Here is an 11,797-nt window from a genome sequence, read left to right as displayed (position 1 = left end):
GGCGGCCGCTGGGGGGGGTACGAGGCTCGCGACTGGAGCGGCTGGCAGGCGCAGCGCGCATGCGGGGTAGGTACGTATGGCACGGATAGGAGCCCGCTGCCGAGCAGCAGAGTGGCGCAGCGGAAGCGTGCTGGGCCCATAACCCAGAGGTCGATGGATCGAAACCATCCTCTGCTAGCTGTGCTCTTTTTTCCCCCGCTCCCACCCGTGTTTTAGTCCTCGTTAGCGCTTTCATTAACCGCGGTAATTTTTACCGCCGCCTCTCACGCTCCTCTCCGGCGAAACCGGCCCTTCACAGCCCTGCCCGGCACAGCGCGGGGCGGCGCGTCGGGAGGGTCCCTCCGCGGCGGACTCACGCGTGTCCCCCGTGTCGCGCGTGTAGCGAGGGCAGAGTGCCGCGCGTGTGCCCCGAGCGCGGTGCTGTGTCCCCGGCAGCCGCGCAGCCCCCGTGCGGGGCAATCCCCCCGTTCCCACGGGGCTGCCGGGACCGGGACACGGGGCAGGAGCTGCCACGAGTGGGAGGGGGGCAGGTGCCCGAGCCGCCCCACGGAGCCCACCCGAAGCCCGGCGAGGGGGGACGGGGGCTCCGTGGGGACAGAGTCCGGGGCCGCGGGGTGCTCCCCGACGAGTTCGCCAGGTCTCAGCCTCCCACGGGTGGGAAATCTCCACACCCACCACCGGGCGGCCCCCTCCTCCCTCCCGGTGGCTGCCGTGGGGGGCGGGAAGGAAGGAGTTAAGCTCGGTGTGGATGATAACGGCCCCTTTGTGTCACTGGTGGGGGGGAGTGGGAAGGAAGGGCTCAGCCCCTCCGCGGGGTGGAAAAGCCACTCTCCGTGGGCGATGCTGGCGGTGCTGGCCGTGCTCTGCGGCGCGGTGACGGTGGCGACGACGACGGGGACAACCGCCTTGACTCTCGCCGTGGTGTTACCCGAGCGCAACCTCACCTACCCGTGGGCTTGGCCTCGCGTGGGGCCGGCGGTGCGCTTAGCCGTGGCCGCCGTGAACGCCCGGCCCGATCTGTTACCCGGCTTCACCTTACGCTGGGTTTTCGGGAACAGCGAGGATGGGCACGGCGTTTGCTCCGAAATGGCCGCGCCGCTGGCCGCCGTCGACCTCCGGCTCGCCCATCACCCCGCCGCTTTCCTGGGACCCGGTTGCGTCTACACGGCCGCGCCGGTCGCCCGGTTCACCAGCCACTGGCGGCTGCCGCTGGTGACAGCGGGCGCCGAAGCCCACGGCTTCGACGACAAACGGGAGCAGTTCGGCTTGACCACCCGCGCCGGCCCCAGCCACCGCAAACTGGGTGAACTGGGCGTGCAGCTCCATCGTCGTTTCAACTGGACCCGTCGGGCTTTACTGGTTTACTGGGACGAGAAGGTGGACGACCGGCCGTACTTCTTCGCCGCCGAGGGGCTCTACGTGCAGCTGCCCACCCTGCGCAACCTCACCGTCATGGACGTCGTCTTCCGCGACGGCGGCAACTTCTCCTTCATCATCCAGGAGATCAAGCACAAGGGGCGCGGTGAGTGCCAGGGTGGGGGGGGCACGCGCACCCCAGCGCGGGGCGGCGGAGGGGCTCCGGGGCTGTGCACGGGTGGGCACGGCTGGGCACGGCTGCGCACGACAGCCGTGCGCGGCTTTACACGCGCAGGTGCTCGCGGCAGTGCATGAGTGAGCGTGGGTGTGTGGGCGTCTACACGGGCGTGCACGGCTCCGCTTGCATGTGCACGGCTCTGCCCAAGTGTGCATGGGTGTGCACAGCTCGGCACGGCTGCGCACGGCTGTGCATGGGTGTGCACAGCTCGGCACGGCTGCGCACGGCTGCGCACGGGTGTTCGTGGCAGCACACGGGTGAGCGCAGCTGTGCCTGAGCGTGCACGGCTCTGTGCGGGTGTGCACGGCTCTACGTGGGCCAGCACGGCTCTGCACGGCTTTACACGGGCGTGCTGCACGACCACACACGCGTGTGCTGCCCCAGCCATGCACCCTGACCCCACGGACCCCCGTCCCACGCCGTGCCCCACGCGGAGCTGCTCAGCGTGGCCACCTGCCCCACTCCCCTCCGTCCCCGTCCCCGTCCCAGCCGGAGCCCGGGTGGCACCAGGGGATCGGGGGGGGGCTGGCCCGGGGTGGGTGCCGTCTGGCCGTTCCCAGCCTCACCATCTTGCCGCTCGGCCTGGGCGGGTGCTGTTTTGGGGTCCCACAGTCCCGGTGGGCGGCCCCGTGACAAAGGGGACCACGGCGGTGGGGCAGGCGGCACCCAGCGGGGTGACCCTGCCGCCCGGGATCGATCCGTGCCGGCGATCCGGGCCGCGGCGAGGAGGAAACGGAGTCGGGAAAACAGGAAACCTCGGCCTGGCGCCCGCGGCCAAGGGCAGAGACGGGCAGGGCGCGGGGGGCTCGCAGCGGGGTCCGGGACCCCCACTCCCCGACGTCCCGCTCGGCAGCACCGCGCACCGCGCGCCCCGTGCCGCGTCGCCCCTTCGCCACGGACCCCGCGAGGCCCGGGGGATTTGGGGTGCCACGAGCCCTCTCGCCCCGCGCAGTCGTCTACGTCTGCTGCGCCCCGGAGACGCTGCGGGAGCTGATGCTGCAGGCGGGGCGCGAGGGGCTGACGCGCGGCGACTACGCCTTCTTCTACATCGACATCTTCGGGGCCAGCCTGCAGGGCAGCCGCTTCCCCGAGCCCCAGCGGCCGTGGAAGCGCGGGGACCGGCACGACGCCAGCGCCCGGCAAGCCTTCGAGGTGAGCGCGCGTGCCCACCGCGCACACGCGTGTGTGTGTACATGTACACGGGCACCTGCCGCGCACACGTGTGCATGGACGTGAGCGCCCACCCACGTGTATACAGGCACCCGCCCACACGTGCACGGGCACCCACCACGCACGCGTGTGCGTGTGCACGCGCACCCAGCCACGTGTGCGCACCCCGGCACGGGAGCGGGGCCGTGGTGGGTGCCGGAGCTGGCAGAGCAGCCCCCATCTCCCCCAGTCCCCCCGAACGGGAGACGAACGGCCCCGGGGTCCCAGCTCGGGCGCTGCTGCAGCAGCCCCTGCCCGCAGCCCGGGACCCCCGTCCCCGCCCCCACGGGGTGCAGCCGGCCCCTCGCCAGCCCCGCTCCCCCGTCGCAGGCCGTCACCATCATCACCTACAAGGAACCCGAAAACCCCGAGTACCGGCCCTTCCTGGCGCGGCTGAAGGAGGAGGCGCTGGCCCACTTCAACTTCTCTGTGAAGGACGGCTTGGTGGGACACGGCGGGGCGGGGCTGGGCAAGCTGGGGGGCACGGGGTGGGGCTGGGGACAAGGGGGGACGTGGGACGGGGCTGGGAAAGCGGGGGGGCACGGGGCCGGGGGGGCACAGGAGGGAGCTGGGGCTGCTGGGGGATGTGGGGTGGAGGTGGGGACAAGGGGACAGGGGGTGGAGGTGGGGCTGCTGGGGACGAGGGGTTGGGGACCCCCGGCTGCGCCCCGTCCCCGAGCCCTCTCGGTGCCCCCAGATGAACTTCATCGCGGCTGCCTTCCACGACGGGGTGCTGCTCTACGCCCAGGCCGTCAACGAGACGCTGGCGCGGGGCGGCTCCATCGCCAACGCCTCCGCCATCACCCGCCAGATGTGGAACCGCACCTTCTACGGTCAGCCCCGTCCCGTCCCGTCCCATCCCATTCCCATCCCCATCCCATTCCCATCCCCATCCCATCCCCTCCCATCCCATCCCATCTCCATCCCTATCCCATCCCATCCCCTCCCATCCCATCCCATCCCTATCCCATCCCATCCCCATCCCATCCCATCCCATCCCATCCCATCCCATCCCCATCCCCATCCCATCCCATCCCATCCCCATTCCCATCCCATCCCATCCCATCCCATCCCCATTCCCATCCCCATCCCATCCCCTCCCATCCCATCCCATCTCCATCCCTATCCCATCCCATCCCCATCCCATCCCATCCCATCCCCATCCCATCCCATCCCATCCCATCCCATCCCCATTCCCATCCCCATCCCATCCCATCCCATCCCATCCCATCCCCATTCCCATCCCCATCCCATCCCATCCCATCCCATCCCATCCCATCCCATCCCATCCCCATTCCCATCCCCTCCCATCCCATCCCATCTCCATCCCTATCCCATCCCATCCCCATCCCATCCCATCCCATCCCCTCCCATCCCCTCCCATCCCATCCCATCCCTATCCCATCCCATCCCCATCCCCTCCCATCCCATCCCATCCCGTCCCCGTTCCCATCCCCATCCCTGTCCCAGCTGGGCGCCCACCCGCCCTGCTCCCAGGCCAGTATTTCGGGATGGGAGCCCCCACCCACGGGCTGGGATCCCCGGGGTCCCCTCGCAGCCCCTCACCCTCCGTCCCCAGGCGTCACCGGGTTCCTGAAGATCGACGAGAACGGGGACCGGGAGAGCGACTACTCGTTGTGGGACATGGACCCGGAGCGGGGGGATTTCCAGGTGGGCCCCGGCGCGGGGGCGGCCGGAACGCGGGGGCGGCGGGGGGCCTCGTCCCACCCACCTCTCGCCCCCCTCCCAAGGTCGTGGCCAACTACAACGGCACCACCAAGAAGATCCAGATGGTGCCGGGACGCCGGATCCACTGGCCGGGGAACGCGCCCCCCCCCGACGTCCCGCCCTGCGGCTTCGACAATGGCAACCCGCGGTGCCGCAGAGGTGAGCGGCGGCGGGGCGGGGGCGCGACGCGAGCCCCCCCGCCCGCCCCTCACCGCCCTCCTCTCGCCGCGCAGCCAGCCTGTCCACCCTGGAGGTCCTGTCCCTCGTGGTCAGCCTGATCCTCCTGGCCGTCACCGTCACCTCCTTCTTCATCTACAGGTGGGGGCGCGGGGCGGGGAGCGCGGGGGTGGGCGCGCGGGGGTCTCACCCGGCTCCGCGGGCGCAGGAAGCTGCGGCTGGAGAAGGAGCTGGCGGCCGAGCTGTGGCGGGTCCGTTGGGAAGATGTGCAGATGAGCAGCTTGGAGAAGCACCTGCGGAGCGCCGGCAGCAAGCTGACCCTCTCCCTGGTGGGTGGCGGGCGCCCGGCGCGGGACGGGGACGGGGACGGGGGTCCGGGCTCACCCCACGTCCCTTCCCGCAGAGGGGCTCCAACTACGGCTCGCTGGCGACGGCGGAGGGGCAGTTCCAGGTCTACGCCAAGACGGCGTACTACAAGGTGCGGGGCCGGGCGCCCCTCGCCCCCCCGGGACGCCCCTCGCCGCACGGGACGCCCCTCGCCCCGCGGGACCCCCCTCACCCCGCCTCTCCCCAGGGGAACCTGGTGGCCGTGAAGCACCTCAACCGCAAGCGCATCGAGCTGACGCGCAAGGTCCTGTTCGAGCTGAAGCACGTAGGTGGTCCCGGGCCGGGCGGGACGGGGGCGTCCCCTGGACGGGGCGGGGACGCAGGGTGGGCCCGCTCCCACTCCCCGCTCCACCCCAGATGCGGGACGTCCAAAACGAGCACCTGACCCGCTTCGTCGGCGCCTGCACCGACCCCCCGAACATCTGCATCCTGACGGAGTACTGCCCGCGCGGGAGCCTCCAGGTACCCCGCTCCCGTCGCCCCGTCCCGCGCCCCTCACCCCACCTCGGGGCCGCGCGGCGCCTGTCCGCGGCGGGGGGACGGCGACGGGACCCTCGTGTCCGCAGGACATCTTGGAGAACGAGAGCATCACGCTGGACTGGATGTTCCGCTATTCCCTCACCCACGACATCGTCAAGGTAACGAGCCGCTTCCCGCCGCGCGCCCCGGGTCCCGTGGGGGTTCCCACGGAGCGGGGGGGACAACCGGGCCCGGCCGCTCCCCGCCCTGCCAGGGGATGCAGTTCCTGCACAACGGGGTGATCGTCTCCCACGGGAACCTCAAGTCCTCCAACTGCGTGGTGGACAGCCGCTTCGTGCTGAAGATCACCGACTACGGGCTGGAGAGCTTCCGCGTCCTCCCCGACGGCGACGACTCCCACGCGCTCTTCGCCAGTGAGCGCCCTGCCCGTCCTCGTCCCCCGACCGCGGCGGCGGCCCCCGCCCCGGGGGCCCTGCCCCCCCCCCCCGCCCTGAGCCCCCTCCCCGCCGCCGCAGAGAAGCTGTGGACGGCACCCGAGCTGCTGCGGATGGAGTCGCCGCCGGCCCGCGGCACGCAGAAGGGCGACGTTTACAGCTTCGGCATCATCCTGCAAGAGATCGCCCTGCGCAACGGCGTCTTCTACGTGGAGGGGCTGGACCTGAGCCCTAAGGGTGAGCGGGGCGGCCAGGGTGATGGTGCCAGGGACCTGCTGATGGGTGCTTGGACCAGCTGGGATGGGTGCTTGGACCTGCTGATGGGTTCTTGGACTAGTTGATGGGTTCTTGGACCTGTTGATGGGTGGTTGGACCAGGTGGGATGGGTGCTTGGACCTGCTGATGGTTTCTTGCCCTCACTGATGGGCGCTTGGACTAGTTGATGGGTGCTTAGACCTGCTATGATGGGTTCTTGGACCTGCTGATGGGTTAGTGGACCATCTGATGGATTGTTTTCCTCACTGATGAATGCTTGGGCCCGCCTTGATGGGTGCTTGGACCCGCTGATGGGTTGTTGGCCTTGCTGGTGGGTGCTTGGACCTGTGGATGGGTGTTTGGACCAGCTGATGGGTTAGTGGACCACCTGGTGGATTTTTGGCCTTGCTGATGGGTCCTTGGACCAGCTGATGAGTCGTTTGCCTTGCTGATGAACGCTTGGACCTGCTGTGATGGGTGGTTGGACCCACTGATGGGTGCTTGGCCCCACAGAGATCATCGAGCGGGTGAAGAGCGGGGAGCGCCCCAGCTTCCGCCCCTCAGCCAACGTGGGATGCCACATGGAGGAGCTGGGCCAGCTGATGCAGCACTGCTGGGCCGAGGACGTCCTGGAGCGCCCCGACTTCAACCAGATCAAGGTCCAGCTCCGCAAGTTCAACAGGTACCTCCGCCTCCCCCAGCCCCGGGGGTGACGGGTGACCCCAAAAAGGGTCGCCGGGCGGGTGCTCACCCCCTGCCCGCAGGGAGAGCAGCAGCAACATCCTGGACAACCTGCTGTCGCGCATGGAGCAGTACGCCAACAACCTGGAGGAGCTGGTGGAGGAGCGCACCCAAGCCTACCTGGAGGAGAAGCGCAAGGCGGAGGCTCTCCTCTACCAGATCCTGCCCCAGTGAGCACCGGGGGGGGACACACCCCGCTGCCGGCACCCCGGGCCACCACACCAGCGTCCCGGGCTGGGGTCCCCATGGGTGCTCTGCGTGGCTGGGGGTGCTGGGAGGGGCTGAGGACCCCAAAGATCCTCATGTGGTTTGGGATGGGGGTGCTGGGAGGGGCTGGAGGCCCCAAGAACCCCCACACGATTTGGGGTGGGGGTGTTTGAAGGAACTGGGGACCCCAAATACCCCTATGTGGCTCTGGGTGGGGGTGCTTGGAGGGGCTGGGGACCCTCTGGGGACCCGAAGACCCCCATGTGCCTCAGGGTGGAGGTGCTTGGAGGGGCTGGGGACCCTCTGGGGACCCCAAAGACTCCCATGTGCCTCAGGGTGGGGGTGCTTGGAAGGGCTGGGGATCCAGAAGACCCCCTTGTGGCTTGGGGTGGGGGTGCTTGGAGGGGCTGGGGACCCCAAAGACACCCCCCCCAGCTTGGGGCTGGAGGAGTTTGGAGGAACTGGGGACCCCCCCCAGGCTGCTGCATGGCCGATGGTGCCGGAAGGGGCCAGGGACCCCCCGACACGGCCCAGGGCTGGGGGTCCCCAGAGGGCTGGCGGCTGGGGACGCCGGGTGCCCCCCGCCTCACCCCGCCCCTGCGCCCCCAGCTCGGTGGCGGAGCAGCTGAAGCGGGGGGAGACGGTGCAGGCCGAGGCCTTCGACAGCGTCACCATCTACTTCAGCGACATCGTGGGCTTCACGGCGCTGTCGGCCGAGAGCACGCCCATGCAGGTGGTGACGCTGCTCAACGACCTCTACACCTGCTTCGACGCCATCATCGACAACTTTGACGTCTACAAGGTGGGGGGGGGCCCGCGCCCGCGCCCCCGCGCGCGGACAGACGGACGCGGGGGCCTCACGCGTCCCCCTCCCCTCCCGCCGCCCCGCCGCAGGTGGAGACCATCGGGGACGCCTACATGGTGGTGTCGGGGCTGCCGGTGCGCAACGGGAAGCTGCACGCCCGCGAGGTGGCCCGCATGGCCCTGGCGCTGCTGGACGCCGTCCGCTCCTTCCGCATCCGCCACCGGCCCCAGCAGCAGCTCAGGCTGCGCATCGGCATCCACACGGGTCAGCGGGGGCGGGATGGGGACACGGCACCCGCACGGGGCAGCGGGGGCGGGACGGGGACACGGCACCCGCACGGGGCAGCGGGGACGGGACAGGATGGGGATGGGGACAGGGCACCCACACGGGGCAGCAGGGACGGGACAGGGACACAGCACCCGCACGGGGCAGCGGGGACGGGACGGGGACAGGGCACCCGCACGGGGTAGCGGGGGCGGGACGGGGACACGGCACCCGCACGGGGCAGCGGGGACGGGACAGGATGGGGATGGGGACAGGGCACCCACACGGGGCAGCAGGGACGGGACAGGGACACAGCACCCGCACGGGGCAGCGGGGACGGGACGGGGACAGGGCACCCGCACTGGGCAGCGGGGACGGGACAGGATGGGGATGGGGACACGGCACCCGCACGGGGCAGCGGGGACGGGGACAGGGCACCCACATGGGGCAGCGAGGATGGGACGGGGACACGGCACCCCATGGGGCAGCGGGGACGGTGACAGGGCACCCGCATGGGGCAGCAGGGACGGGACGGGGACACGGCACCCCATGGGGCAGCGGGGACGGGGACACAGCACCCACACGGGGCAGTGGGGATGGGACGGGGACACGGCACCCCATGGGGCAGCGGGGACGGCGACAGGGCACCCACACGGGGCAGTGGGGATGGGATGGGGACACGGCACCCCATGGGGCAGCGGGGACGGGGACACGGCACCCACACGGGGCAGTGGGGATGGGACGGGGACACGGCACCCCATGGGGCAGCGGGGACGGCGACAGGGCACCCACACGGGGCAGTGGGGATGGGACGGGGACACGGCACCCCATGGGGCAGCGGGGACGGGGACACGGCACCCACACGGGGCAGCGGGGATGGGACGGGGACACGGCACCCCATGGGGCAGCGGGGACGGGGACACGGCACCCACACGGGGCAGCGGGGACGGGACGGGGACAGGGCACCCCATGGGGCAGCGGGGACGGGACGGGATGGGGACAGGGACACGGCACCCGCAGGGGTTCATGGGTGGGGGGGGGGGGATGCTGAGATGGACCAGCGGTAACGGGGGGACAGGGCGCCCAGGGACAGGGGAGGGGACGCCGGCACCCGAGGGGGACAGCGTCCCACGGGGTGCCCCGCAGGACCCGTCTGCGCCGGCGTGGTGGGGCTCAAGATGCCGCGGTACTGCCTGTTCGGGGACACGGTGAACACGGCCTCGCGCATGGAGTCCAACGGCGAGGGTGAGGGGCGCCCGCCGCGCCGAGGGGGCCGCGCCGGGGGGGCACCCATGGGTGCTGGGGGTCCATCCACGGGTGGGCACCCGCGGGCGCTGAGGGGGCCGTGTCCAGGGTGGGGGTCCGTGTCTGGGCGGGCACCCGCGGGCGCTGAGGGGGCCGTGTCCGGGGTGGGGGTCCGTGTCCGGGCGGGCACCCGCGGGCGCTGAGGGGGCCGTGTCCGGGGTGGGGGTCCGTGTCCGGGCGGGCACCCGCGGGCGCTGAGGGGGCCGTGTCCGGGGTGGGGGTCCGTGTCCGGGCGGGCACCCGCGGGCGCTGAGGGGGCCGTGTCCGGGGTGGGGGTCCGTGTCCGGGCGGGCACCCGCGGGCGCTGAGGGCCCCCCTCCCGCCAGCCCTGCGGATCCACATCTCGGCGGTGACCAAGGCCGTGCTGGAGGAGTTCGGCTGCTTCGAGCTGGAGCTGCGGGGCGACGTGGAGATGAAGGTGAAGCCCCGGCCCCCCCCAGCGCCCCCCATGGCTGCCCTGGCGGCGCCCCCCCCCCCCGGGTGCCCGCTCCTCATCCCGCAGCCCCACTGGGACAATGCCCCCCCCACCCTGCACCCCAACCCTTGGGGAAATGGGGGGACCCCTGCACCCCGATCCCTGGGGCAATGCCCCCCCTGCACCCCAACTCCTGGGGCAATGCCCCCCCTGCACCCCGATCCCTGGGGCAATGGCCCCCCTGCACCCCAACTCCTGGGGCAATGCCCCCCCTGCCCCCCGATCCCTGGGGCAATGCCCCCCCTGCACCCCGATCCCTGGGGCAATGGCCCCCCTGCACCCCAACTCCTGGGGCAATGGGGACCCCCTGCACCCCAACTCCTGGGGCAATGCCCCCCCCTGCCCCCCGATCCCTGGGGCAATGCCCCCCCTGCACCCCGATCCCTGGGGCAATGCCCCCCCTGCACCCCAACTCCCGGGGCAATGGGGACCCCCTGCACCCCGATCCCTGGGGCAATGGCCCCCCTGCACCCCAACTCCTGGGGCAATGCCCCCCCCTGCACCCTGATCCCTGGGGCAATGGCCCCCCTGCACCCCAACTCCTGGGGCAATGCCCCCCCTGCACCCCGATCCCTGGGGCAATGGCCCCCCTGCACCCCAACTCCTGCGACAATGGGGACCCCCTGCCCCCCGACCCCTGGGGCAATGCCCCCCTGCCCCCCGACCCCTCTCTCCGCAGGGCAAGGGGAAGGTGAGGACGTACTGGCTGCTGGGGGAGCGCGGGAGCAGCACCCGGGGCTGACGCCCCCCCCAGCAGCACCCAGGGGTCCCCCCCACGGCCCGGGGGCACCGCCAGCGGCCGGGGGCTGGACGTACCCCCCAACTGCCCCGCGCTCCCCCAGCTGAACCCCGACTGCTACCGGCGGGGGGACTGCGGCCCCCAGCAGCCCCCTGGCCTGACCCTGGCGCGGGCACCGGCGGGGGGGACACGGGGGGGGCCGGGGACACCCCCAGGCCCCGGGGGGGGGCGGTCACTAGAGCTCTAGTTTTTGTAATAAAGCTGCTGTGTACGCACCGGCTGTGGGTGTCGGTGGGGTCCCCCTGTGCCCCCCCAGGTGTCCCCATGCACCCCGGGGGTCCCCCCCACCTCAGGGGTCCCCATGCACCCCGGGGGTCTCCCCGAGCAGCACCCTCACAGCGCCCCAAGCCCCCTGCAGGGCGGGGAGGGGCTCCGGGGTGGGGGGGGCTTTTCTGGGGGGCTCTGCGGGGCCAGAGGAGCCGGGACGGGGCGGCTGTGCGGGGTCCCGAGGGCGGGGGGCTGCCCAAGGCGGGAGGGTTGGGGGGGTCCCGGCGTTGCGCGCCCCGGGGGGGTCCCGGGAAGGGTCGAGGGGTCCCAGCCGTGCCCGACCCGCGGGCTCCCGAGGCTCCGGGGGTCCCGGGGGGTTCCGAGGTTTCCTGGGGGGCTCGGCCGTGCCCGCCCCGGGGGGTCCCGGGCCGTCCCGGGGTCCCGGCTACGCGCGGCTCCACCGGCAGCGAGGGGGCGGAGCGTCCGCCCGGGACTGACCCCGCCCCCGCCTCCCCATTGGCCGAACAGCCCACCTCAGCCCCGCCTCCCGGGCCGGCTGCCAGCGCTGTCACTCCGAGCCGTGTCGCTGCCGCCATTGGCCAGCGGACGGGAGGGGCGGGCGCTTCCGGCCGCCGTGCGCTTCCTCTTCCCCCCCCGCGCCCTCCCGTCCCTCTCCCAGTGACTTCCGGTCGGCGGCGCTGGGCGGGGGGCGCGGAGCCGCCGCTCCCCT

The 11,797-nt window shown here is 72.1% G+C and overlaps 1 protein-coding gene and 1 non-coding gene across 5 annotated transcripts; both read left to right on the top strand.

Moving 5' to 3' along the window:
- Positions 1-105: 105 nt before the first annotated feature.
- TRNAM-CAU (transfer RNA methionine (anticodon CAU)) lies at positions 106-177 on the top strand. Its single transcript has one exon. It is a non-coding gene; the product is annotated as a tRNA-Met (tRNA).
- Positions 178-787: 610 nt separating this feature from the next.
- On the top strand, positions 788-10,980 carry NPR1 (natriuretic peptide receptor 1). 4 transcript variants are annotated; one of them, XM_086768205.1, is made up of 21 exons: positions 801-1,522; positions 2,547-2,746; positions 3,134-3,247; positions 3,501-3,636; positions 4,383-4,474; positions 4,555-4,690; positions 4,765-4,849; positions 4,917-5,037; positions 5,112-5,186; positions 5,283-5,360; positions 5,453-5,557; positions 5,662-5,733; positions 5,829-5,988; positions 6,091-6,246; positions 6,778-6,946; positions 7,029-7,175; positions 7,822-8,014; positions 8,107-8,281; positions 9,428-9,526; positions 9,913-10,004; positions 10,741-10,975. In XM_086768205.1, exons 1-21 carry the CDS (start codon positions 841-843, stop codon positions 10,801-10,803), a joined length of 3,150 nt encoding a protein of 1,049 aa, XP_086624331.1. In that variant the 5' UTR covers positions 801-840; the 3' UTR covers positions 10,804-10,975. The 4 variants fall into 4 exon arrangements, with proteins under 4 accessions (XP_086624330.1, XP_086624329.1, XP_086624328.1 ...); XM_086768204.1 differs by having other exon boundaries at positions 788-1,522; positions 5,112-5,360; positions 7,897-8,014; positions 10,741-10,980; XM_086768203.1 differs by having other exon boundaries at positions 788-1,522; positions 5,112-5,360; positions 5,880-5,988; positions 10,741-10,979.
- Positions 10,981-11,797: the final 817 nt, after the last annotated feature.

Source organism: Chlamydotis macqueenii, chromosome 28 (assembly GCF_036417535.1).
Source record: "Chlamydotis macqueenii isolate bChlMac1 chromosome 28, bChlMac1.mat, whole genome shotgun sequence".
In the NCBI taxonomy this organism is placed as follows: domain Eukaryota; kingdom Metazoa; phylum Chordata; class Aves; order Otidiformes; family Otididae; genus Chlamydotis; species Chlamydotis macqueenii.
Note: the sequence above shows the minus strand (reverse complement) of the source record. Positions and strands in the feature narration are given on the sequence as shown.

What these genes read in the sequence shown, in the direction of transcription:
- NPR1 (XM_086768202.1), top strand. Translation starts at nt 841, where the DNA reads ATGCTGGCGGTGCTGGCCGTGCTCTGCGGCGCGGTGACGGTGGCGACG. An exon ending in CAACCCGCGGTGCCGCAGAG is followed by an intron (nt 4,691 to 4,764) that starts GTGAGCGGCGGC and finishes CTCGCCGCGCAG; the next exon opens with CCAGCCTGTCCACCCTGGAG. An exon ending in TCACCCACGACATCGTCAAG is followed by an intron (nt 5,734 to 5,828) that starts GTAACGAGCCGC and finishes CCGCCCTGCCAG; the next exon opens with GGGATGCAGTTCCTGCACAA.